The 27,372-nt window shown below is 33.3% G+C and overlaps 3 protein-coding genes across 6 annotated transcripts; 1 reads left to right on the top strand and 2 right to left on the bottom strand.

Moving 5' to 3' along the window:
- Positions 1 to 99: 99 nt before the first annotated feature.
- CTF18 (P-loop containing nucleoside triphosphate hydrolases superfamily protein) lies at positions 100 to 13,691 on the bottom strand. 2 transcript variants are annotated; one of them, XR_843604.1, is made up of 24 exons: positions 13,064 to 13,691; positions 12,733 to 12,794; positions 11,979 to 12,116; positions 11,559 to 11,834; positions 9,847 to 9,933; positions 9,363 to 9,464; positions 9,211 to 9,276; positions 8,264 to 8,374; positions 8,114 to 8,175; positions 7,399 to 7,443; positions 6,838 to 6,911; positions 6,581 to 6,648; positions 5,751 to 5,819; positions 5,556 to 5,656; positions 5,382 to 5,463; positions 5,213 to 5,291; positions 5,024 to 5,111; positions 4,782 to 4,935; positions 3,840 to 4,031; positions 3,690 to 3,749; positions 2,393 to 2,700; positions 1,178 to 1,283; positions 354 to 460; positions 100 to 258 (listed from the first exon to the last, which is right to left on the bottom strand). XR_843604.1 is itself a non-coding variant. In XM_011036174.1 (23 exons), exons 1-23 carry the CDS (start codon positions 13,578 to 13,580, stop codon positions 407 to 409), a joined length of 2,901 nt encoding a protein of 966 aa, XP_011034476.1. In that variant the 5' UTR covers positions 13,581 to 13,691; the 3' UTR covers positions 100 to 406. The 2 variants fall into 2 exon arrangements, 1 of the variants encoding a protein (XP_011034476.1); XM_011036174.1 differs by having other exon boundaries at positions 100 to 460.
- Positions 13,692 to 21,692: 8,001 nt separating this feature from the next.
- LOC105132597 (vesicle-associated membrane protein 722-like) lies at positions 21,693 to 24,669 on the top strand. 2 transcript variants are annotated; one of them, XM_011036172.1, is made up of 6 exons: positions 21,693 to 21,855; positions 22,020 to 22,261; positions 23,334 to 23,475; positions 23,560 to 23,680; positions 23,872 to 23,934; positions 24,202 to 24,669. In XM_011036172.1, exons 2-6 carry the CDS (start codon positions 22,072 to 22,074, stop codon positions 24,343 to 24,345), a joined length of 660 nt encoding a protein of 219 aa, XP_011034474.1. In that variant the 5' UTR covers positions 21,693 to 21,855; positions 22,020 to 22,071; the 3' UTR covers positions 24,346 to 24,669. The 2 variants fall into 2 exon arrangements, with proteins under 2 accessions (XP_011034474.1, XP_011034475.1); XM_011036173.1 differs by having other exon boundaries at positions 21,693 to 21,858; positions 22,016 to 22,261.
- A 167-nt stretch (positions 24,670 to 24,836) lies between these two features.
- LOC105132596 (protein SULFUR DEFICIENCY-INDUCED 2-like) lies at positions 24,837 to 27,372 on the bottom strand. Of its 2 annotated transcripts, none has more exons than XM_011036171.1 (4): positions 27,130 to 27,372; positions 25,934 to 26,146; positions 25,637 to 25,792; positions 24,837 to 25,474 (listed from the first exon to the last, which is right to left on the bottom strand). In XM_011036171.1, the coding sequence occupies exons 1-4, from the start codon at positions 27,169 to 27,171 to the stop codon at positions 25,067 to 25,069; spliced, it is 819 nt and encodes a 272-aa protein (XP_011034473.1). In that variant the 5' UTR covers positions 27,172 to 27,372; the 3' UTR covers positions 24,837 to 25,066. The 2 variants fall into 2 exon arrangements, with proteins under 2 accessions (XP_011034473.1, XP_011034472.1); XM_011036170.1 differs by having other exon boundaries at positions 27,070 to 27,370.

Below are 27,372 nucleotides of genomic sequence, written 5' to 3'. Positions count from 1 at the left end.
GAAACAGTCAACGATTCATTAGGCTCCGTACATTTTAGCCATCAAGATATAGTTAATGAACAGTTGACAAAAGGCACGTTTACTATTGCAGCTATTACGTTTCCAGGTATTAAAATCACCAAAACTGCTGTGACCTGAACAACACTATAGACGTCTATTTTGGCTCCTATCAAATCACTGATAAAACTGACAGATTGTATCAGCTCACCAGCCTACAGCTCAAGTAGCGATGTCAAGTACATGTGGCTAAACAGCGTCCCAAAGGATTAAGAAAGTTCATATATTACTTTATAAGAACACATTATGGACTGCACAGGTTTGAGAAGGCAAGGAATGAACACATGGAACTTTACATTGTGATTTCAAATGGGCACTGCTGTCTTATTGCCTCCAGGCACTGCATTAATCATAGCAGAAATTCACGCATCCGTACTGGCCTTTTTACAGCATTTGTAAAACCCTGCGCAGATTGGGAAAAGAGGGAGGGGAAGAGGATACAGTAAGCATGTGATCTGATTTTTGTTCAAGTATAAGTTGTTAAAGCAATGAACTTCATTGAAATTTCTACGAGGTCAACAATGGTCATAAAACAGGTTAGGGTTTTGTTCCTTTTTAGAGCTTTTTAAGAGTTCAAAAAATAGCTGCTACCAAATGAAGTTGACATTGATGGTAAAACAGTGGGCAGATTTTATCGCTTTCCATGATTTTAGTTGCCAAAACGACAATGGCATCAGCATTCAGTAACGCAGTCAATCAAAAGATCCACCACTATCTAATTGTTATAATAGTGCATTTGTAGAAGCCCATCTTAAGTTATACTATCATAATGAAAACATATATGACAGTAATAAAAACAGTGGGCAGATTGACTACCGGTTACACCAGAAATGTTGATGTAGCCAGGCTAGTCATTTTATGTAAATCGTGGAGAAAGGCAAAAGAAAACTTAATAGTAACAAATGTAGATGGGTGTTGACTCCTGCATTTTCTAAACTTGAATGTGAAGCCTGACAAACATCATTTTCTGTCCTCTTTGCCTTTTGCAAACTAAAATGTTGATCAAATCAAAAAACCCCACGTAGTTAAGCCTAACCGGTCAATGCAGCTCATGGATGGACAAACAACAACGATCTATTATCATATTCAAAAGTTTAGCGATTTGCAAATATTAGCATACCTCATTATATTTGAATATCAGAGGACGTGAATCTCTTTCCAAGGTGGTTGTCTTCCATCCAGCACTGTCAGTGCTTTGGGAACCTTTACTGTTTGCTTTCCTAAACCTGGTTTGACAGTGAAGAGATACATATCAGCAACTAAAGAAATATGTTACTAGTCCCATGTAACTTGGCCATGCTGACTCTTTTGCATAATTTCTAGTATCAGTCTGAGTTAGACGAAAAGGGGTTTTGTTCTTCATTAACAGAAATTTGTAGGGAGCCTATCATCAGCGTATCCTTATATATCACACGTTTTCTCAATCATACCCTTTTTATAAAAAATAATTTATCGTAACCTTCGGTTTATCCACATTCTCTAATATGCTCATTTGTCAGTTTTTTCCATAAAAATCAACAGTCATGTGTAATTAAAGCATATTAAAAAAATCCTTATATACTCATTTGTGAATTAGTACATTTATTTGTCGATTTAATTTAAAGTTTATTTAAAAAAATATAATCATATTAATTAAATAATTAATTAAATTTATTTTTTATAAGATAAACATCAAAGGATAACATAAAATATAGTTTAAAATAAGATATATTTTGATTGTAAATACATATTTTATAATAAATTAAATTAACTAATATTAGATATAAAAAAAAATACTAACTCTTGAGATGGCGTTTAAGTCAGTTCATAACTAGGTTTATGTGCAGTGCTTATAACCATTAATTTTGATAGGAAAAATTAAAGGGTTACGATAGACTAGTTTTTTCGTACAAGAATACGATTGAGGAAACATGAATTATATATAGATATATCCATTGGTTTCCTCTAATTAGAATTGCAATTCTTATACAGATTTTAGTTGAGAATCACAAGAATTGACGATTATGTTGCATTTTATCAAACACGTCTACATCTACATGTAACCTCTAAAACAGAGAAAAATGTACAACTGTGATAAGCAAGGCTATGCAGAAGTCCACATTAGCCAGAGCTTTACTCCAATAATTAGCTGTGTTGTTAAACCAAATGAGCTTGTGCAAACTTTGGACCGAATATGTCACTTCGATGAAAGATACATAGTTATATGAATAGCATGGACAAGTTAGAAACCTTTGTTAGAAACCATGAAAATGGAAGTTAAGATCTTGGTATAATTGAAGATTGCAAGCATTGAGATGATGGCACAGATAACTGGATGTTTGTTAGGTATTCATACCTGTCAAAGAAGCTGGTAGAGCTTCTAGGAGGCTTCTTTGGATTTCCTGAGGATTTCAGCTTTACATTGGACAAGGCCCTTGTACTGGAATCCATGATCAGAGACGTTGCTGATTCACTTGGAACACATTGCCCAGAATTTATCATGCTTTTTTTATTACCGATGCTGTTACCAGAAAATGCAGCTGCATGGTTAATTTTGACTGACTGCACTGCACTCTCCCGCTCTACCAAGTACATATTTTGTTTATTGCACCCATCTGTTAAATGTACAGATCTACTTGCTTGCAAAATCTTATGCTTTTCCACCTGAAATCCAATTTTATTCTAAGAGTAAAAATTTGCACTCCACAAAATAGTTAAGAAGATCGAAGTTTCCCTTGAGACAAATACCGATATAAAGTGTGCGCAAGATTGAATTCCTTTTCATGTTAAGAAAAATAGATATGATAACCATGACAAACTATTCTTTCTTGAATGAGAGATCAATAAGTAAAACAGAAACCACATGAAAGATTTCAGATCTCACAGTAGACTAATATGGCCGCACTTGTCCTCCTATTTCAGGACCAAAACTTGTGCCCTTTAGCCTGCCTCTTATCATTTGCAAGTAAATATTAATAATTGTAGCTTTCAAATTTATTTGAAAGATTTCTACCATATCTCATCAAAGTGACATATTTTATGTTATTTAATGATGAAATTGACTTGTCATATCTGGAATGCAAGCCATAATACATGAAGAGTGAAGACACCAGTGTCCTCCCTGATTATATGTCCAATAAAAGATACGTAGTATGGTTGACTCAAGCAAATGCTGAAGCATGAACATCTAACTGAGAGATTGGTGATGCTTGCAGTATAAGCAGCGTCCTAAGACATCATTTCAAGTTAAAGGTGCTGAAACAAAGAACAGATTTAGATACCCTGATAACTAGACTGATAGTAAACCATGAACCGGTATGGGAGACAGACTAAAGATAAGATGATGACATCGAAACAAAACCAGCTTTTTTTAACACATGCTTACTCTTTTGATTATCACAGTCCATTTGGACCATACATGCTTTTCAATACTACATCTCTATTGAAGTCGAACTATAGAAAAGTTGCAACAGCGATAAGTTGCTGGCAAACAAATCCATCACTACTGAAAAGAACAAGGCAACCATTTAGTTCACATTTCAGTCTGCAGAAACCAACTTAGGGATCTTTTGCCTTTTTAAATTTTGGATCTTAAGGTGATCATGCTGTTAAATTAAGACTACATTAATAAGCAATAAATTACTGTCACTCACCTCATGCACCAAAACCTGCTTCACGGCTAACGGAAGCGCATAATGACCAGAACTATAGCCCTGTTAATTCCAAAAAAAAAAACATGCGGACAGCAAACATGAGATATGGAATCATACTGGCTTTGCAGAGACTTAAAGAACAATGCAGACCTTGAAGTTAATGAATTCATGAATGGGAGGATCAACAGAAAGCAACGCAGCATCTAAAGCAGGTTCGTTTTCCTGCTTACAGGAAAGATGATCTGACTTGATATTCTTATATGTCATGGAATAGTATACCATTGTGCTCACTAACTGAACTAGATCATTCTTCTCTCTTTCTGTTAATAAGTGCAATGCCACCTGAGAAAAAACACCAAGAATTCCAAATTATATGAGAACATCAACAAGCAAAAGAAAAGGAAAATATGCATTAATTGAAGTGGGGCACATAACAAAAGTCCTACCTTAAGAAAAAGAAAAAGTTCAGACACCAAACAACTTCTTTAACAAAAATGGATCATAACTTTTGATACAACCATTGAGTCAGGCTAAAATTTTGCCATAACATTCTAAAGTACCTATTGCCTATAAGATTTAAAAAACAATTTCATCTGAATTTTAGATGCACACCCAAATTTAAACAAGAATTTACTACTCATGATTTTATTTTATTTTTCCTTGTGTATTTGGATTCTTTTTCCTATAAATTAGGATTTTCAGTTTAATTATGATTTCACTAATTAGAATGTTTTTCTTGTATTTAAATAGCCTTGTAGGCTATTTTTTAGAGAAGATTATTGAATTTCAGATTTTTTAGAAAATGTTTGAGTTATTGAGGTTGTCATTAATTCATCAGAGAGGAGCAAAATTTAAAAAACTCATGTGATTACAAACAATTTTTTTGTTAAAATTTTTATGAATGACAAGTCAGCTCAAAAGAATTCTTTTTGTCATCACAGGAACATACAGACTTTAAACGAGATTCAAATGAAAGTGAACTAGTTTTTCATGATGCAAAGTAAAATGTGCAACATAACGGACTGAGATAGGGGGAGACAGTATGAAAGTGTACTGATTAAATGAAGCTGTAAATAAGTGCAAGTAAATTACCGGCCTTAGAGTTGGAGGAGAGATGATATGTAAGATGGGAGAAACAGAGTCTTCTACAAAAGATTTAGTAGACAAGTGCCTTGAAATATGTGGTGGAATTTTGTTTTGCCAAGACCTTAACTTGTCCATCTTTTCCATCAATGCAGTTCGGTATCTAAAGATTTGCAAAAGATATGATAATAGTATAAAAGTGAGTGCACAAGTTTGACATCAAGTGCCAACCACAGTAGAGATATAAATACCTTTGATAAGACCTTGGCCACTCAATATTTGGTTTTTGAATTTGTGCTACCTGTTGATGTACAGAAATCGCAATGCAAGGCTGATAAGCTGCTCAAAAGAGAAGTGGAAAATGAGATGAGAAGATTAAAATTCAAAACCTATTCAGCATTGGGAAAGCTAATATGAAAGATAGCTAGGCACATGCTTACCATAAAGGGGCATTTGCTGTGAACGCATAATATATTGGTGAATCACATCAGAAACACCAAGACTATTGAAACACTTGACCTACAATTAAGTCAAACTTGATAATGACTTAAATAGGTAAGAGATAAAAAAGTCACATGTGGTCCAAAAGAAAATGGAGCTAAGGCTTACTGTCTTTTGCATCACTGGATCATGGTAATGGAGCTGCAAGATGTTTTCATAGATCCCATCCAAAATCACATCATAATCACCACTGCATATACAGTAAGCATTAAAGCTAGAAAGAGGCAAGTTTGAACTAGAGGAAGAATGAGTATAGGAGGTTCACAAGCATTGATTATCTACCGATTAGATACAAGGGAGAGCAAAGAGTCAAATTCATTGCTCATGCTGCCACAGCTACTTTTAGATTTTCTATCCTGCTTCATTTTTCGCTTTTGGAAAATCTACAAGGCAAGTAGCACACACTCACAACTAAAGATGCTGGAAAGGGATGAATAGTTAGGAAAGACAATATGGAAACTACAATCTTTATGTCACCTCCTTCCAAATATCAAAAACACTTCTTGACATGTCCTTTCGACCAACCACTTGGGAACTGATCTCCAGCTGTGGCCGAGTAAATAAAATATTGTCAGTAAATTAAAGCAACAAAAAACAAAAGATAAGTCAAAGAGAAATAGCACCATCATCATCCTTAAAAAGCACTAAATCTCCTTTGAACCACCCTAATAAAATTTGAGATGATAGCTCAAGAAGAACTGACCAGTGTTCTTGATAAGAAGAATTGTGGTGGGTGAGGTGTGCCTTTAAAAAGAATTCTGAAAATTAATCAAGAGTTTAGGATTTTATGTAAATTTCAATTGTGAAATGATTTATTCATTTACTCATGTTTTTTTCCAATGTATTGATACAAATCTAACCAAATTTGATGTCTTACTTTTTGAGAGATACTTAAAAAAAAAATATTGGTGTAGCTAATAAATAATTATAGAAATGACTAATATAGAGGCTTGATTTATTAGAAAAACAATATTAAACCATGGTTTGTGACCAATGCCCCTTCTCCCATTAAAGTTTTTCCTTTGTGATTAAGGACTACTTTTTTCAGGCTGAATTCATTCTTCGATAGCTTTCATTGTTTTGTGATATGTGATAATGGAGTATCGTGTTATGCTCAATATCCATAAGACTAAGCAAAATTGAAAGGAGCAAAAAACATTGATGCAATTCCCAAAGGAATTTCTTGTCAATGTCAAAACAGAATCACCAAATCATAAACATTAAGTTGACCTATATTTGGCATCACCAGGGAGATTTGGTAAATTTAATAGATAGTTTAGAATGACAATGTCACATTAAAAGCTTACCACGTTAAGAACTTCTCTCTTTTTGTTAAGAAACTGGAGGGTGTTCAAGCATGAGCGTATATCACATTCTGTGAAGTTAAATGAAATGAGTAGAATTAACAAAAAAAAACAAAAGCAAGAAAAATTATATTATGGATATTTTATATTACAAACCAATTGTAGCATTTTGATTATGAAATCTTATAGAAGTACAAGAACTAAAGACAGGAATGGAAAATTAAAACACCATCGTATATCTGATAGGGAATATAACTCACCAGTGTAATCTGCAAGTGCGGCAAGTGCAATGGAACTTGTCTTCATTCCCTCCTTGTTACATATATATTTGAGCCTATGATGCCCAATTTTCAAAAAATTAGTGTTGTGAAAGTACTAATTTATTTGAGCATGGGAGGACTAATAAATATGGTTTTTAATCTTCTTTCACAACATGTGTAATCTAATAGAGATTAGAAGTTAAATATCAATAAATAAGCAAAAAGTCAGGAAACTGAGAGTAGACCTTATTAAAGATTTTGACTAATTAGATAATTTTTGGAGCTTCTAGAGCATTCTCCTTAGCTGATGTCAAATACGACAAGCTCTAGAGTTTTGATCATTTTCTTCTTACTTTGAAAAGGAAGTCTTATTTCCTAATCGTATCAATACATTGTTTCAAATATGATAAAATACTATTCGTTTGGATGGGAACTTGTATATGTCAACTTTCAATATTCTAGCTAGGGAAGGATACTCAAAATTGGCCAATCAATTAACTTGTTTACAAAGAACATGACCAAAAATGCTAGAGCTATAAATAAATCAATGAAAATCATAACCTGCTTACAATACGGCTAACAGTCGGCTGAACAAATAGATGGACCCTGTAAAAAAAAGTATGCACATATCAATATAATGATTTGAAACTCGTAAACTCCAAATAATTCATATAAATATGCCAAGAATTGATGTACATAGTATGAACTAAGAAGGTTGAGACAGTGAAGACAATTATATGTCTTTGACTAAATTATAACATTGTCTTAAGGCTAAGATCCGAATTGAGGAAGGTAATTGGTTTAACAAGGTCATTGTATTAAGTGTAACTTGAAAAGGATCCTTATATTACAGTGGATTATGATTGAGGAAGTTAATTGATTAAACAAGGTAATTGTCTTGAATGTAACTTGAAAAGGATCCTTATATTACAATAGATTAAGAATATTGAGTCTTTTGTCATCTTTACCCTGAAATGTCATTCAGTACCTCAGGTTGCAGAAAATGGTAATTCCAAGATTCAGGAGATCTCTTTCACATTGTTATATTACAATCCTCTCAAAAGAAAGTACACATTAAAACATTATAAATAGACTTTTTTCTATAAATGTGTTACAACTTTAATTCAATTAAAAACAAGATTGATACCAAACTAGAAAATTTTCAGTTAAACTATATTTGAAGAAACTTGAATATAAGAAGCATTGAGGTTTTATAAGATAACTTTCTAAATTTTACCAGAAGATTGCCACTTTAATATCTGTAAGAAACACTTACTTTGCAACCTGACGTAATGGCCTTAAGGCAGGTGCATATATGTCATTGCATATGCAAATCACCTACATAGAAAGTCAATTTAAAAGGATTTAGAGGGAAAGGAAACAAAAATATTACAAAATAAACCATCCATGACTACTTCAAACTCACAGGTCTCGTCAGAGATGCTGTTTTCTGCCCCTTTTTTGAGGATGCCCTTCCAGATTGCTCTCCTTTAGTGACATTTTCCTTCCCAGTATCCGACTTCCTTTCAGAAGAGACCTGCATGAACATAATAAATCCAAAAGATGATAAAACCACAAAGCTAAAACGACATATTCTATATCAGGTGTTGATGGATCACAAAAGTAATGTATCAATGTGGAGTTTCCAACTCTCAAATTATAATTCTCAAATCTTATGGCTATTTTATCACAAAAACCAGATATACCTTTTTATTAAGAAGATTAAAAAATAGGGAGTGTACTATAAATAAATGTACTTGTGAAAATCAGCTTCAATTGATTGTTATCCTAGAGGTCACAAATTAAGAAGCTTGTTATGTTCTACTACTACAAAAAAGATTATTTTTGCATCAGGGTTCTACCTCTAAAGGAGTTATGAGTTGCAACAACTTACAGGGGATGAATAGCATTTTCCTTATTAGATGTCTTCAAGGAGGGAATTTGTGGCAGATTCCTTCCATGTCTAAATTTTATGTATATTCTAGAATTCAATAATATTGATAAAATAAGCCATATTGTGTTCTTCAACTTCAAGGTAGGACAAACAAGAAGCACTAGCATTGATTCCAAGAAGAGAACAATATATAAAATATATTATTTCAATCAGAATTTAGAGTGTGATCTCCAAAATTAAACTATAGCCAACGAATAAATCAACGCCCCGCTACATTTCATTTTGACAAGGAAAAATTCTAAAAGCACAATCTGATGCAACCAAAAAGTTCAGAGGCTCAAGGGAAACTCAGTAATAAAGAAAATAAAAATTACAATAAAGAACGAAAAAAATAAGCAAAAAATAGGCATGGGACAAGGGTGGTCTCAAGTATACATCATAAAACATGAAAATACAAGATCAAAATACCATTTAAGTACCATTTTTAGAAGAACCTCCACAGCACCTTTTCCATCACTAAGTGCTCCATCTATTTCATCAATCACCTATAAAGAAATCAACATCTTCTTTTAAATATTCAGATCCCATATGAGAGAAAAAAACAAGCACAAAGTGAAGGAATGTAATTGACCAGGCATTTTGGTCTTGAGTCAGCCATCACAGAGTTCATCTGAACCACATCAAGAATCTTAGCTTCAATCGTTGACGAAGACCTATCATCACTAGCATTAATCTGTATAGTTTCAAACTCTCAATAAGAAGAAAATACCTATTACATAAAGCTTGGTGAATTTTAACATTATTAAAACAAGAATGCCTTAAAAACAAGTAGGATAACTAAACGTAAAACATTAAGATTACTAAAATGAATCAATGCAACCTAAAACAAGCACGAAATAAAGAGCTTAGAAAATATATATATGTATATATATATGCCTTGTCACGATAATATCTTTAATATTTTTTGTGTGTTAGCTTGTCCAAACTGAATAAATCCAAGGTAAGAGATACATGGACAAACTTAACTATTAAAAGAAACCAAAATATCATGGCCTTAAGTGATCATGATTTTGCAGGTATGCATATACAAATCAGTTAGAAGTAAAAAGCAAGACCTCTACAACTCGATATCCACAATGCTTAGCAGCTACATGTGCAAGTGTTGTCTTTCCAAGCCCCGGGGGACCACAAAGCAAAAGGATCTGCAATGGTCACAAGATTCAATTACTCAAGGTTTTCACGGATAAAAATTGACTGCAAAGAAACAACTATCATAAATAACAAGAAAATATCAATAATTTGTAATCTGATTTAGATGAAGTTAGATAATACAAAGAAAAATTCAAATATTTCTTTTCCATTGCAAACACAACAAGGTTTCACAGATGTTAACGAGTAAAGAAAAAATCTAAAAAGGTATAAACTATGATAAAATAATTTGAAAACTAAAAACCAGTTGAGACCAAAAATATAGCAACTACAACACATAAATAGAAAAGGTGAAAGATCCTGAAAAAACCAGTTGACAATTCAGCTATATGCCAGACATAAAACATACAAGAACTGAATCAGCCAAGATAATCCAAGGTCACGGCCATCATCTACATTAATAAACACTTCAAAATTTATTGAAATACATGTCCATGTCACACAAATCCATATATAAAAAGAATAAAAATGATTTGTGGGCTCATATAGTATGCGTCTGTCGTGCTAAGATGCAGACAAGCTTCACATACAAGAAGGTAGCACAGTAGATTCGGCCTATTAACAATCTGAATAGTTGTAGACCTATCAGCATCTGTAGGAATTCATCTAATGGGACTGTTCCACAGCTTCGATGCACAGCCAACTACAAACACACACGGTACAACTCATCCATTCTCAAGAATTCATTATAGCGCAAATGTCTTGGTCAAGGCAATTCACCGTTGATGAATTAGGGATGCCAAGGCAATCAGCCTCTTCACTCAGTAAAACATAAGCGGGTGCCTAGATTTCCATTTGATAAATCCAAGAAAAAACATAACTGGTATTATTTTTATAACTAAGAAGAGAGAAATAGTTACGATATTTCACAATGACAATAGAACTCGTATCAAGGGAAACCCAGGCAATAATCATTGTAGCAATAGTTTCAAAGCACATATGGGCTTATCCGCCTCCTATAAACATGGGCACCAACTGCTCTGAGGTTCACATACCAAAGAAATTGGTGAAGCTTGGTAGCGAAACTCATCCTCAGCTAACGTTTTCCTTCATGAGAGCAGCACGTGAAGTAGGAATTTTATGCAGAGAATGATTGATTGGGAGCATTTGAGAATTAACTATCAAGGCCTAGGATTGTACATTACAGGTCAAGCATATTCTTGCGAAGAGTCATCCCTAATTGAGAAGTATTGAGAGTGTTTTAGCCTGAATGATAAAGTTAGAATGTTTTCTTGCAACTGGTGATGTATCTAGCTTGACCATTGTCAGGCATCATGGCGTCATATTTTTTCCCTTTCAAGGTGTGAAGTGACTGCAACTTGAAACATTGTTGTATTAATGTGTTTCACTATGGACATAGCTTATAACAGATACATGTAAACCTCAAATTAAGAAGAATTAGGAAACAAGCAATCCATCGTGAAAGCCATGAACCATCAAGAGTAGATATATGTGAACTAAATTCAGCAACTTATCTACATTCATCATTTCATGAATTGAATTCATGAAAGCAGCACAAGCATATCTGTGAACAGGAAAATGTACATGTATAAACAATTCCTACTGCTTCTCTTTCCAGGCCAAATTTAAGGAAAAATATATGATTTTATTAGCTTACCTTCTGTTCTGGTGGACCAGTAGGCCTTGGCTTCTTGGTCCACGAGTCCTGAAATCCTTTTGATTTACTATTTTCTTGCTCCAGATTATTAGAGTGTCTAAAATTCCCTCTACTCCATATATTTCCTTTGTTCTTGCTGAAGAAAGTTGAATCAGAAGTTTTTGGATGTTGAGCGATAGAAGAATGACGCCTTAAAGCGGACAAAATGTCATCTGATGTACTCCTAATATCAGATCCAAAAACACAAGAATCCCATTGTTTAAACCATAAGAGGACCTGCAATGTGACAGTTTTCACTAAATTGTGAGCAAAGATATAAAGATCCCAAAAGAGCTCAGCCTGAGAACCATTATTTTTTATGATGAGCAACAAGCATGTAATTTAACCTTTTAGGAACTTTGACCAATGACTGCAACTTACCTCGCGATTTGTCTGCTCATCACTAAGCAGCTCAGTAAATGAATTTGGAGCATATTTTTCCACCCATAATTTTTCATGCATCACTTGTCTTTCTGGAAGAATCTCATCACTCTGATCTTCAGAACTAGCTTGCAAGGCCTTCAGCACCACAAGAATAATGTGTGAGGAATCTCACGAGGGATTTATTGTTGCCGTTAAGATTATATCCTACGAACAGGCCCTAATAATCCCTGCACCCCTCTACCACCTAAGATAAATTCACAGGGCTCCGACCACTAACAAATCATCTGCTATACCATTATTGACAGAAATTGTAAGCAGATGCCAGATTGAAAATATCAAGGAAAACCATAATGATAGAGAAATTACAGTGGCTCGTGAGGTTAATTTCTTCAGTTTTCAGACCACATTTCAAAGGAAGCATTTTCCTAATTTCAAACATCTAGAATCAAAATAGCTTGCTTTGATGAGTTATGGATGAATACAAATCTAGATTAACATGCACCACATCTGCGTCACTTGGCCTTTTGGTGTATTCTCCCAAAACTAAAAGGAAGACTTTCTTATGACGTGTGTAGCGGGCAATGACCCACTGAACCGAAACACAGATTGAAGCAAGGTTTCAAAATCATGATTGCATAATTACAATACATTGATTCTTTGCTGAGCAAAATCAACATGATATTTCAAATTCTCAATAATTGTTGACACTTCAATCATGCTTAAACTACCATGTACCATGTAATGTCCATACCTTGGTAAAAGCTTCTTGCTCCATTCTTTGCAAAAGAACATTAATTGGTTCCGATATAAGACCTACAAAAGGAATTAATACATAAGAAATTAAAATTGGTCCACTAGTAATCTAATAACCCTTCCCTTTATGCCACTCCAATTTCTTAAAATCTATACGATTTAAAAGGGCGGAACAGTAATGCGAAGGACAATCGCATAAAAACTGATTCTTAAATTTCACCTAAAATGAGATCTAACAAGTGATTTTTTTTTTTTAATTATTTATCCGGATTCTAAAATTACTAAAAACAAAACATGATATCTTCGACAAAGCAAAAATTAATTCCCACCATTTGATTGCGATTTGAAATCCAATTTCCTCGCTCCCTGTTCCGCATCGACTCTGCATATTTTTGCATAAACCCTATCGCCACCACTAGGCGCCGTCACTGGAATAAAATCGCCGTCAATCTCCGACAAGTATCTAGACACGATCTTCTCCTTCTCCTCCTCCTCGACAACAACTTCCACCCTCTCCTCCTCGTTTCCGCCGTTCCTATCCTGCACCTGCCGGAGCCAGTCCTCATCGTCGACCTCCTCTCCCGCATCATCGTCGATTTTGCTTCTCTTCTCGTCGAAGAGGACAGCGTCTTCCTGATTTGGTGAATCCGGACCGTCGGATCTAGGGCGCTTGTTGTGGTCGTTAATTTGGGGAGCGGAGGGTGATTCAGGAGGTGATTGTTCCGGTTGTAGTTGAGGCGAGAAAGTGTAGGGATCGGGTGAGGGAGGGTCTAGGTAGTCTTGGTAGAAGTGAGAGTTAGCTTCAAGTAATTCAAGCTCGTCCGGGAGAGGAATGTCCATCTCCATGTCCACTGGTGGAGGAGCTTCAGATGAAGTGAGTGTGAAGGCAGCAACGGCAGGGATAGAGAGGAAAGATGGTTTTCTGGTTTTGGAGGGAAATTGAAAGACAATGCGCGGGAAAACATAAGCAGAGCACAACTATATGAATAAAAAAATATAATCCGAATGGATATTTTTTATTTAGAGCAACACAGCAGAAAAGTAAGAAATATCGACTGAATATCTCGTCGATCATTTCAAGGTACTTGAAAACGCATTGCAGTAAAAGAGTTGAATTGCATTTTATTTATATCATTGGTGTCTTTTAATTGAGCTTTTTTTGAAAAAAAAAAAAGAATATCAATTTGCCCATACCCATTCAATGACCAGCCGCATCACATTCATTTGACAATCAGTGCCGTTTGAAAATGGAATATCAGTTGTTTTTTTTTATAAATATAATATTTAAAAAATATATATTTTTAATATTAATATATCAAAATAATTAAAAAATATAAAAAAATAAAAATATTTTTTTTAATTTTCATGAAATATAGTTTGGAATTGCACTCTAAACCGCTTTTGTTTTCACAGCTTTGAGCAGTTTTAAAAAAAATAATTTTTCTACTAATATTAAAAATATATTTTAAAAAATAATAAAATCACAGTTTCAAACACCGGCCATCTGACCTGAACCGGAGACCTCGCCCGGATTGATCCTGTAAACGTGGCAAAATTGGAAGGGTTGCTGCATAGTAAAGGTGCATTCCCGGTGAATATAGGAATCTATAAAAATTGGTCGTTAAGAGTACGCAACGATTAGAGGATATTACAACTCGTACCAGCTAAGGAATGGGAGAATGAAATGAGACTTTGACTCCTTCAGTACTTTATTATAATATGGTTACTGTGTATTGAAAAATTTAAAGATATATATGAAATGGCTTAATATTTCATATGGTTACTGTGTATTGAAAAATTTAAAGATATATATGAAATGGCTTAATATTTCGTCTATATATTTTGTTGTTGTAAATTCTCATTTTGTTATTCCCGAACTATATATATTAAAAAATATATGTATAATTGTGAGACCACGTGAAATAAAGGTTACTGTGGAAGGGGTAAACTAAACTGTAACTCGTACTGGGAACTAAATAATCGGTATCTTAGCCTAAGATAGTGAAATGATTGTTTGGCCAAGATACGGGGTAAAATAATATTTTCTAGAGGGTTTATTCGTCATTGTAATGTTGGTCAGGACAAGTTAATTTTTTAACATTTTATAAATACGGTTAAATGATTTAAATATCTTTGAAGGCGCATCATTTAAAATTGGGATCCAGGAACTTTTAAGTTTTTTAATGCATTAATTGCTCAATTAAATTATTCTATTGCCCTTGTAAGCAATAAAAAAAAAATACCGACGTCAAGTGGCTTTTTTTTGTATTTTCTTAGGTGTCCTTTAGTTAGAGTCAAATTAAATGAGGTGCAGCATGGTATTTTAATAAATAAAAATATAATTAAAAATTAAAAATAGCTAATATATATAATACAATCATCAATAAGTGGTCACACATCATCTTATTTGACACATCATCTTATTTGAATGACATGTGTGCTATTTTTTAATAGTCACACATTAACTTTCACGATGTTGTTAGAAACATTGAGTCGTCCTATCCTTGGTGGTCGGACTTGTGTGTATGAGAAGCAATGATTGAGTTCTAATGATTTTTTTTTCTATCCTCGCATCAAGTTACGAGCCCTTTCTTTAAAAAATTAAATGTGTCATATTAGTTTATATCTGTATCAATTTTAGTCATTGTTATTTGTTTTGTTTTTAATGATTTTGAAGTTGTGTTTTTTTCAATTTCATCTATCGATATTTTATTTAATTCAATTTATGTATCTAATTCGGTTCTTGTTATTTTAATTGTTATTTTGTTGTTTTATCTCTTTTTTATTTTGTTTAATTTTTATATCCAATTTACTCCTTGATATTTTTATTGTTATTTTTTATCTTTTTCTTAATTATTTTATTTTTCAATGCAGTCCCTTGTTAATTTATTTCATTTAGTTATATATTAGATTTGGTTCTTTGATGTTTTGATTGATATTTGTTTTTTTTTATGATAATTAGAAATTTTGCTTTATGATTTTTCATGTTTACCTTCCACGGGGTAGTCTCTATCTCGGGAATGGAATAACAAGTTTCGAAGATTAGCATGATTTGACCTTAAGTTTCAAAGACTGGCTCGGTTTAACTTTAGTAGTTTTATGTCCTTTTTAAAAAAAAAAAATTCAATTTCATCATTCAACATTAAGTTTTTGAGTATTAAGCTTTGTGATTTCTTCTACTTTCTTATATGATGGGTTATCTATAGCATATCTTGAGTAACAGAGTTAGCCTAAATTAAATCAAGTTTTTTATATTTTTTCCAAATTGATATTTTTTTTTTAATTTTGGCTTTCGCCATTTGGTTTGCTTGGGAGTTAACCTCCATTGTTTTATTCAGTTTCTTAAGTAGGAGGTTATCGTAATCAAGGTGTAAATCTAGCATATTGATCTGAGTCAGGTTTTTTTTTATTTTTTAAAATTAATTTTTTTTCTGGTTCATCATCCAATGTTTGCTTTGCTAATAACCAAGCTTTGAATTTGTTTCAGTCTTATCCTTGTGAGATTATCTCGTTCTCACTTAATTTTTTCTTTAATACAAAACAAGATCGTTGAGATCTTTTGAAAATATTTTAAAAATACATTTTCATAACACCAACAAGCATTCATTTTTTGTATTAGCTACTGACATTTTTATTGTTGTTGTTGTTGGTTTTTTTAATCACATAATGAATCAACCAGGATTAATGAACTTGCTTGGATCAATGAATTGTGACCTGGATTTTTCATGCTCCTTTTAAGATGTTATCATTGTTTGATCATATTTTTTTACATTGAAAAAAAATTGACTCGATTCATGATATAATGTGAGTCACCTATCTAGTAGTTTGATGAAGTAAAATGTTCTACCAATCCCATCAAGTACAATGTTAGACTTATGTAATAGTACTTTGTGGATTTCTTATATTACGTTGTAAGAGAGGCTAGTTTTTTTTTTTTGTTCCTTTTTTACACTACACTGAAAAAAAAAGAGTTATGCAGCAATTTATCTTATATCCATAAACTTGTATTTTTTTTCTCAGATTAAGACATTATCTGTTCACAAAGGGCATCATGTTATACACCCTATAGATAAATACACTTTAAACCATAAAAAGGAGGTCACATGTTAGATAGGCAATGATTTGACTACACGATTCATCTAGCACGGGCACATTATATTGAGGTAATGTTTGGCATTGCGATTCAACTATTTTTTATTTATTTTCAGCTTTAAATTATTTTTTTACGTGTTTTTTAATCATTTTGATATGCTGCTATCAAAAATAAATTTTAAAAAATAAAAAATATTATTTTGATGTATTTCTAAGCAAAAAATAATTTAAAAAACAACATCTACCACACTTCCATACATGCACTAAATAGTAAAATGTCACAAGTTAGATCACCAGTGATTTGACCGCATGATTCATCCAATACAAATAAACACATAGTAAGGTAATGCTTGATACTGTGGTTCAACCACGCTTTTGAAATTTTTTGAATTTTTTTCTTAACTTCAATTGATTTTTTTACGTGTTATTTGATAATCTTGTTGTGTTGATGTCAAGATTTTTTTTAATATTATTCTAATATATTTCTAAGCGAAAAACACCTTGAAAAATAGTATATACCACATCTTCAAAGAGACACTCAAGGTTGTCAAACTCACGAGTTAACTCATAAAATCGAATGATTCTACAAGTTAACTTATACATACCATGTGCAATTGGGTTACAAACTTGAAAATCAACAAACTCGATCAAACTCGACTTGGTAAACTCGAACTGAGTTTACAAGTTTGACAAACTCTTCAACTCTCTATGTATTTATTAGTTGACAAACTCTCCAACTCTCTATTGATCTCCATGTCCATTTCAAACTCTTCTTTATCCTCAATCATGCACTCTACTATAGACCCTTTATTGTAGATTTCTTAAAAAAGAATATACACAAACATCAATTAAAAAGGAAAGATAAAAGAAAAACACCCTGGAGGTTCAGCCCTGAGAGATGTCGACACATCATGCCACGCTGTGTGCATCGAGGTTGTTCAAAACCCTTAACATCAAGTCCCTACCAAGCAAATTCAATGGGTATTAACAAAGGGGAAAACCTCCTTCCTCTTTCATCTTCTCTCTTTTCCTTTCACATCGTCTCAATTGCTAGAGCCAATCCCTCGTCCATATCCTTACTTTGGTTCTCATGTAGTTCTTGATTATTGGTCAATGCCATTAAAGTGAAAGAAGAAAAAGGAGGAGGAATGCAAATCATATTTGTATTTTTTTCTTTTTAGTAAGGTTTTATGTTTTCTTTGTTGTCATGTTGTGAGATTGAGATTTTGTTCAGTCTCGGTGATTTACATTGCCTTATGAATAAAAACATCAACAAGGATGGAAAGACATAAGACAAACATCGTGAATTAACTTTGTGAGTAAAGTCATAGAAATCGATCCTTAATTATTTTTTAAGTTTTAAATAATTTTTTAAAATTATTTTAATGTATTGATATTAAAAATAATTTTTTAAAGATAATAATAAAAATATTATTTTAATACATTTCAAAGTTAAAACATTTCAAAAACAATATTTATCATATTAGTAAACAATGGCTAAACCTTACACTAGATTATTATTTACTACTTGACTGGAATTATTAATACATAATTAATTAAAATATTTTATTTATGATTTGAGTTTATAATCCGGGTTTATATTGTATATTCCATATCATGTTAAAAAAATGTTTTCAACAACCTTGGAGATACCAAACCATAAAAGAATATCACGAGCCAGATAGTTGATGATTTGATCCCATGGTTCTTCTAATTGTTGATCGATCTTGACTTGTTAAGGGTTTATAGCATAACTATACTGGTATAGTGATCGGTTCATAGGTGTTATGGTTGGATTGATTAACTCGGTCTAGTTTCAATAACCCGGGTCGAGAAGAATAAGATTGGTCGATTTTATTGAGTCGCGAGTGTTTTTTAAAATCACTTTTATTAGAGCAGCTCGACATATTTAAACATTTATGATCAATAAATAGTAATCGTGGAGATTGGTGTGCAAGGCAAAGCAAGGCAATCCTTTTTTTTTTTTTTATTAAAGTGGATGTCTGAGACATCTTACGTGCACCTCAACTAATCTCACGTGGCCTAAAGTTAACGATCATTTAAGCCTCTAGTGGCCCTAATAAGACCTAAATATATAACCATTAGGGAGCAAACTCAGTGTTTGATAAGTTGAGCTACCCCTCAGAGATAGACAAGACAATCCTTAATACACAGGGAAAACACCATATAAAATGATTGAGACTTTGTAAAGCTAATTTATTCTTGATCCAGGCGTAGTTTTTTTTTTTTTAAATATACATTGTATTTGTATATGATAATATAATAGTAACTTATATTCAAATATAAAAAACTGAATATAATTAAATAAAAATAAAATAAAATATGGCAATGATTAATAAATAAAACCCAGCTGCTTAAATTTAAAGAAACTCTGAAACATTTGGGATTCTCACTGTAGTAATTATAATGATTTTTGTTTACAATCTAGTCCTCAAAGTTTATTTCTCTTGAATTGCATCATTTGATGTCCAAATTCATTACTGGTTTGTCAATAAAAGAAGAAGAAGTTAAAGAGGGTTATAGTGGAAACAAAGGGTGTCAAAGTGTAAGATCAGGAGAAAAAGGGTTACAGTAAAAAAGCAGGACAAGAAATCACTTTGTCCTTGTGATTTTTAAATCATAACTTTTATGCCACTCGAGTATTTTACAATTTTAAATATTATACATTACTTTATTTTTGTTATTTTTTAGTTTTTATTTTAAAATATGAGATATAAAGTCACTAGATTATAACAATGAAAAGAGAAAGTCACAACTCTCACCAATTTAACCCATAAAAAATATTGATTTTAATGTCAATGCCAAGAAAAGTCTCACCTGTGTGTTTTTTTTATCTTCTTATGGCCTAAAATAATAGGGCCAGGCTCTTTTTTTTTTATTTTAAGTTGATTTTGATTTTTTAAATTTGTTGTTAGAGGTCATATATAAATTTATCAAGGTGCATAGAGTATTTCAATCAACACGAGTTGAGAATGAGTTTCCAAGTAAAAAAATCTTATTTCTTAATTTTTTAGGCACCATAATAATTAAAGTACATGGAGAAACAAGTCACAAGTCATTTGCTACAACAAGTGACATATTGTCTACTTGTGTTTTTTTTTTAAATAAAAAAAATAAACAACATATCTTCTATCTTCTAAAAATTAAGAAAAAAACAACTAGGGTGCTGCTAGTGTGGCTCGCATGCCTCAACTATTATTTTTTGGTTCATTGGTTTTTCTTGTATATGTTTTTTTATTTATTTTATATTTAAAAGTGTTAGTTCTTGTTTATTTATTTATTTATTAGATTTTTTTTTCTAGTTTTTATATTTTTTCACTGTATTTTTTTAAAAATTAAAATACGATCTAGTTTTCACCTAGTCTACTAACATGCTTTCAAGCTTCTTCTTTTTTAATCTTATAAGGCATTTTTTACACTTACATGCCATGGATCGCGGATAAATATACTAGTAATCATAAATAGACGTGAATAATCACATTCACATGCAACTGGTTCTAAAATCAACATCCTCGTTAGTGCTCGTGAATCGACCAGGCTGTCTTCAATGAAGCACTGCCACTATTCCCATCAGCTAGCTGATCACATGCGAGTTCACATCTTAACTCATTTTTATTTTCGTATAGAACAAGAACAGAAACAATTTCGATGCGAATGTTGCTAGAAAAGGAGCAAAAACAAACAATGAACTATGTGTCCAAATCAATCACCCATGGAAGATAAACTCGGCCAGCACTCGTCTTATTTCAATTCCTATCACATCTACCCCGGTTTTCTTGCCTCAACAGCCATTACCATATGGCGTGGTTGGCTGGTTGTATCTCTAGTTTGGTGAACGATACTCTGGCTTTTCACACCCATCTCCAACCAAGACATGGAACCGACAAGACCTCGGATCCATATAGCATGCTGTGAGAGCTTAAATTTATAAAATTCCAGAAGTTTTTAACCATTTTCTTCCTCCTCGCGGATAGAAAATAAATAGAAAATAATAATTATTTATTTCGAGCATCAAGATGGAGTTTTAATTAAAAAATTAAAATGAAAAGATAAAATTCACCTTTTAAATTATCCTCTCCTTCTCATGTCGGGTTTCACGAAAAAAATAAAAGATAATTGACCGATAAATCTGCAATACAATTAAAAATGTTGAGAGTTTTTTCTGCAATTTTTTGTGTACTTTTTTGTTCATGTTTATTTGTATATTTTACTTGTTTACAATTTAAAAAAAATAATGTAGAAAGCCCCCTGAATTTACGGGACAAACTAATTATATATATATATATATATATATATATATATAAAATACATGTGAATTGGTGAGTGAAAATGATGAGTCTAACGGGACTAAACAGGTGTACAACGGTTGAAAACTTTGACGAGAAAATCGACGCTTGCAATAGATGATGTTTGAGATAAAAATATAAGGATAGTTTGTTTTTATATTTTAAAAGTATTTTTAAATTTTTTAAATTTATTTTAAATTAATATATTTTTAAATTATTTAGATGTATTGGTATTAAAAGTAATTTTAAAAAATAAAAAATTATTACCATAAATTTTAAAATAAAAAATTATTTATGAAGTAATTACAACTATATAAATAAATTTATAATAAATGTGAGATTGTTTTTTTTTTGTAATATATACTTCATTTAATACACAAAAAGCTACCATCAAATTTAAAATTTTCTTGTTTTCTTGTAGATCCCAGCAAAAATAAATAAACAACAACTCACAACTCAATCTCCGATTCTCTATCCCAAACAGTGGAACAAAGAACTAGAACATTATTAAAGTAAGAATTCCAAGCAAAATGTTCAAACAGGAAAAACTATTAATTGAAAAACTCTGTAGAATTCAAAACACCCGTACCGCGTGAGAGCCAGCCACTATTCAACAGAACAGATTTATATTTCTCCCTCTCTCCCATATTCAACTCCCTATCTCTCTCTCTCTCTCGCTCTCGCTCTCGCTCTCATCCCGTCAACATTTCCACTATTTCTTGGTAAGTCTCTCTCTAAAATAAATAAATAAATAAATAAAATACGTAAATAGCAAAATTCAGCAAATTAATTCCTCTTCCTTTCCATTCGATCCCATCGTCTCTCTTGTTTTCTTTCCTCTTTTTTTTTCGCTTTTAATATTTGATTTGATCATCTGATCTTCTAGGGTTTGAGTGGTTCCGTGTTTTTATCGGGGAAAGGAAGGAGAGGAGGTAGAGATGGGGCAACAAACGTTGATCTATAGCTTTGTGGCAAGAGGAACGGTGATTCTTGTGGAGTACACGGAGTTTAAAGGGAATTTCACAGGCATCGCTGCACAATGTCTTGAAAAACTTCCCGCTTCTAATAATAAGTTTACTTATAATTGCGATGGCCATACCTTCAATTACCTCGTTGAAAACGGATTCAGTAAGATATTAATATTTTATTATTATGTTTTCACTTTGCTGATTTGATCTGTGATATTTTTATTGATCATGATCTCCATCGTTTGCGTTTATTTATCGATCTCTTTTGATTTGATTCGTTGAATTGGTTGACTTTTTCAGGCTGATCTGTGTGTTTGACTGTTTCATTTGAATGTTTTGATTTGTTTTTGTTAGTCATTTGTCATTTCTACGGAGTAGGGGATTCTTGGTGATTTAAGTGGGCTGATAGGTATTGGAATTTATGGATTTGTATATTGTGAAATGGTTTATGGTTAGATTTTAAATTATGTCTTGCTTGTAATGAAGAGACCTTGAGTTTTTCATTGTTGTGTATATTGATTTTGTCTGTCGTTAATCGGATGGTGGTTTCTGATCGCTGTTCTCTTGGAAGTTTTATGCACTGTATTACTATTGTATATTACTTCGACTATTCCTGGCCGTGTTCAATGTTGACTATTCTTTTTATTTGTGGATCCTTTTTTAATTGAAATTGATAGGGTTTCTGGCGTTTTTGTTATTGTTTCCAAATGAAACCATAAATATATTTCTCTCGTAACAAACATTGTATCGTATATGACAGAGAATGGAGATTTTAATTGAAATCCCAACTTCTATGAATACAAGTAGTCTCTGTATTTTTTGTTTGTTTGTTTTATAACCCGTTGATGCCTTTTTGGTTGTTGCTGACTCTTTAATTTGCCGCCTTTAGATAAAGAATACAAATGAACTAGCTTATGGGAATACAAAACAGGGAATTTTGGGGCAGAATAGTTCTCTTTTGTATATGAGAGCATAAAATTGCTTGTACTAGTGTTTGTTTCTGTTAATTGCAATTTCAAAGTTCAGAAACTGAAACTTATTACATTGCATCAATTCTTTTCTTTTCTGTTTTTTTTCCTTTCAAATCCTTGCCTCCATCCAAAATTCAAGTTACCTGAATCAAACACAACACATTGTTTTGATTTAATTGCATTTAGATATGATGTTTTCTGTTCATAATCACCAACTTTGTGTGTAGCATTAATTCTTGTGTTTTGTGTTGGATGCCACAGCTTACTGCGTGGTTGCAGTTGAATCTGCTGGCAGGCAAATTCCAATTGCCTTTTTGGAGCGAGTTAAGGAAGATTTTAACAAAAGATACAGTGGAGGAAAAGCAGCAACTGCTGTTGCCAAGAGCCTGAACGGAGAGTTTGGGTATATATAAACATGTCTAATTTTTCACATACATGCATTTTTGTTTCATTTCAAACATGCTTTGCTTATTGGTTTTTACCTTAGGTCCAAATTGAAGGGGCATATGCAGTATTGTGTGGATCATCCTGAAGAGATCAGCAAGCTTGCAAAAGTCAAGGCTCAGGTCTCTGAAGTTAAAGGTGTTATGATGGAAAACATTGAGAAGGTACAGATCAGCTATTGCTTTTCTTTACCTGTGTAATTTGTAGGTTAAAACAGTCTTGGGTGCATGTTATTGTTACCAAGTAATGATGTAATTGCTGAAAGGCGATGATATATTGTATTTTGATCTTGAAGAGTAATATTTCTAGAAACACCAAGTGAGGCAACTTGTTGAGGCAATTATTTCTTGCGCAGGTTCTTGATCGTGGTGACAAGATTGAGCTGCTGGTGGATAAAACTGAGAACCTTCACTCACAGGTTAGTTCAGCGGAAAATGTGTTTAAATATTTTGCTTGATGTCACACTTCTACTCTTGAGTTTGAGTGAGGGGGCTTGCTTTCAAAATTGCCACTGAAAATCATGGGAATGTTCCAGACATGACTTTTATGATTTGAAGAGTGCTTTAGATGGGAGTGGATTTGGTTGGATTCATATCTGTTTCTTTCCCTGTCTCTCCAGTTTTCTCTCCTCTCTGATGTCTTGTTATCAGGGCATGATATATTCAAACGTATGTGGTGTTTACAGGCACAAGATTTCCGACAACAGGGAACTAAGATGAGAAGAAAGATGTGGATTCAGAATATGAAGATAAAATTGATTGTTTTGGCTATTATAATTGCCTTGATTCTCATCATAGTCTTGTCTATTTGTCATGGCTTCAATTGCTAATTTCTCTTGGCTTGCACTGGAAGCTGCTTTTGCTGCTGATTGTCTTTGCAGAATTGATTCTTATTTGTTTTTGATGATATGTACTTGAGATTACTTTTTCTACAGGGTCTTCCATGTCTTAGACCACTCCGTTCTCCTTGTTAGCTTTGTTTAGGATTGTGAAAGGTTTTGTATTTTGAATTTCGTTGTATAGGTTATATGAACTCTTTAGTAGATAATTTTCTCCCTTCCTCCTACGTTAGTTTTAATAATTTAGTATTTGTTTAATGTGTAATGAACATCGAATCCATGCAGTTTAGATTGTACTTTGCAATGTTATTATTACACTCTCTCGCTCTCAAATCTGTCCATTCATTTCAAACTGTATCAGAAAGGGGGTAAGGTTCAGAAAAATACGTCCAGCAAATATTGCAGTTGATGCGGTTCTGCAACGGACCAAAATCTACAATGAATGGAATCCACGGCGTGGAGAGAATTTCCTGGAACTTGTCGAAGCATTCGCATAGAAGACTTGACCATATACTGCATAACAAAGCACCAAGAAAGTAATTGGTGTGTGTTCGGTTTTGAGGAACGCAAGAAACAGACACATCGTACGGTGGTTGGAAGGAACACATTGAAGTGTTCATTTGTTACATTAACTCCTAGTCCCAGTTTATCATCTCCTCTAGTTATACACAGCCCAGGGTTAAAAAATTGAAGACTGTCTTAAAACAGGTAATCAACAGGCTAACTGATCCATGAATGGCGAGATCTCTTCAAATATGGGTAGTCTTCTTGATCTATATGGAGTCCATTGGCTCGTCAATTGGTCAAGACCTTCAACAAAAGCATCTTCTAAACTTAATCCTGATGGTTCTGAAAACATCGATGAGGATTGGCATGTCTCTAGTTCACGTAGCAGCTCCTGGGCACGGTTTCTTGACTTGGGCTCATCGGATCCTAAAAGCTTACCCTGCAATATGTCATCGATAACTGATTTTGCCTCAGCATATCGTGTTTGCTTGATTAAGCACAAGCACAAGTTGCAGGCCTTGTTAGCATCAGGATCAAAAGACTGAGCTTTGTGGTATACAGCTTCCGCTGCCACATAGTTTCCTCGCTGCATATATGCCCAACCCAAGTTTCCCTGCGTCGAATGTTTGCAAGATCAGTCAACTTTGGAAGACAACTCAACAAAGACATGAAAAGAAAAATAAAATGCAGTCCCGTGTCCTTCATTCCGGGCTCCAAACAGAACAGTGACAGTATAATATCAAAAGCAGTGGACTACAAGGACGGGATATAATACCAGTATCCGACTAGTCTCTTGTCTGACAGTAACCTGGAACTTCCTCCCGTGCGAACGTGCTGTCTTGGTAGCCTTCCTGTTGAAGGCCTCTCCTTGGTGAATCATCTTAAGTTTCTGTTTCAGTAGATCTATCTGCTCCTCAATTTTTCCACATTTCTGCCAAATGTATCATGATATCATCAAGACAAAGAAATAGAACAGGAGAAAGGACACAAGTAGGCAATTCCTTCTCATACGGCTTGGTAAAAAAAGAATATAGCTACTGGAATCAAATTTTCATTCCATATGTATAGGTACCTTGTACAAGTCAATGAGGACGTTATCTAGAGACTCTTGGGCTTGCTTCGAGCAGCGGTCTCTAAAGGCCTTCACAGCTTCAATAGCTTCCTCTGCCCTGTCTTGCTGTTTCATAACCACTGCCATGTCTTTGAGAGCGCTATCGACCCTGTCTCCGGCGTTTATCGCCTTCCAAAACAAAGCTATTGCTGCTTCAGGATCCTTCTCAACTAGCTGTATATACATGGAAAAAACACAACACAAGTTTCAAAACAAGAAGACACAGCAGCTTGTACTCAAACGGGCGAACGAAACAATCCACGATGACATCAAGGAGGAAACTAATAGCTGAAAAAGCACCTAAGGCTCGCACAAGTACAAAATTGCCTTCCCAGAAACATTACTTCAAGACCCTTTACTGATTATAAAGAGATGCGGTTTCTTAATTTAGCAAATTGCAACATAAACGCAGCAGAAAACAAATTCAGAAAAGATTAATTCCTGGATTGAATCTTACTTAGACCTAGATTACGTTTGTTTACCGTAATTCAAATAACATTATAAACAAAATTATCAGATTTTAACATTCTGTAAGTATTATTATCTTGTTAAATTAATCAAATAATTATTTTGTTATTCAATGACTGACATGTCTTTAAAATACCACGAAAATGATAATAGAAACAACCTAAGATGACACACCAAGATACTTCCAGATTAAGAAACAAACATGAATCCAAAAGTAGAAAACCCCCAACTATCTGACACCAAATTCAAGCTACTTTCAGTCCTGTTGAGATCAGAAAAAGAAAAAACACAGAGATAGTATATTTCTACCATGATCAATGCCCAAATCACCGCATCAGTACTGATTCAGTAAAATGGAACCCCACCCGCACTACTAAAGGAATGGTCAGCAGCACAACAACAAGATAAAAGGATGCGGTGCAAGAAAAAAAGATCAAAATAAAGAAATAAATAACTATCTCTGCAACAACATAACGCCTTTTATCAAACACCAAAAACTTTCCAAGGAAACAAACAAAACCCAGAATCCAGAACTCCCCAAAAGAAAACCGGAAAGCCTCCCACATGAATATCTAAAAAGTGAACGAAATTTGTGTGTATCTCTCCAAGTCATCATCATGTATATGTACCTGAGCATGCTTGGCTCTGACATAAGGGCTATCCCCAGGAGGAGGAAGTTTATGAATTACATGATGATATGGAGCTTCTGATTCTTTCCTTTGACGGGTCATTCTTAGTTTTTGCCTCTCCAGAAGCTTTAAGATCTTTACGATAATCTTTAGACTTCAAAAAGGTGGGGGTGTTGTGCGAATAGAAAGAGAAGATTGCTTAGCGCTACAGAGCGGATCTTCCACTGAATTTTTCTACTGAATTTTCCTAGAGGGTGAGGAGAGCTGGTGGATGTTGCTATGATAATGATAAATGAAGGAATT

Source organism: Populus euphratica, unplaced genomic scaffold, assembly GCF_000495115.2.
Source record: "Populus euphratica unplaced genomic scaffold, PopEup_1.0 scaffold87.1, whole genome shotgun sequence".
Classification (NCBI taxonomy): Eukaryota; Viridiplantae; Streptophyta; class Magnoliopsida; order Malpighiales; family Salicaceae; genus Populus; species Populus euphratica.
Note: the sequence above shows the minus strand (reverse complement) of the source record. Positions and strands in the feature narration are given on the sequence as shown.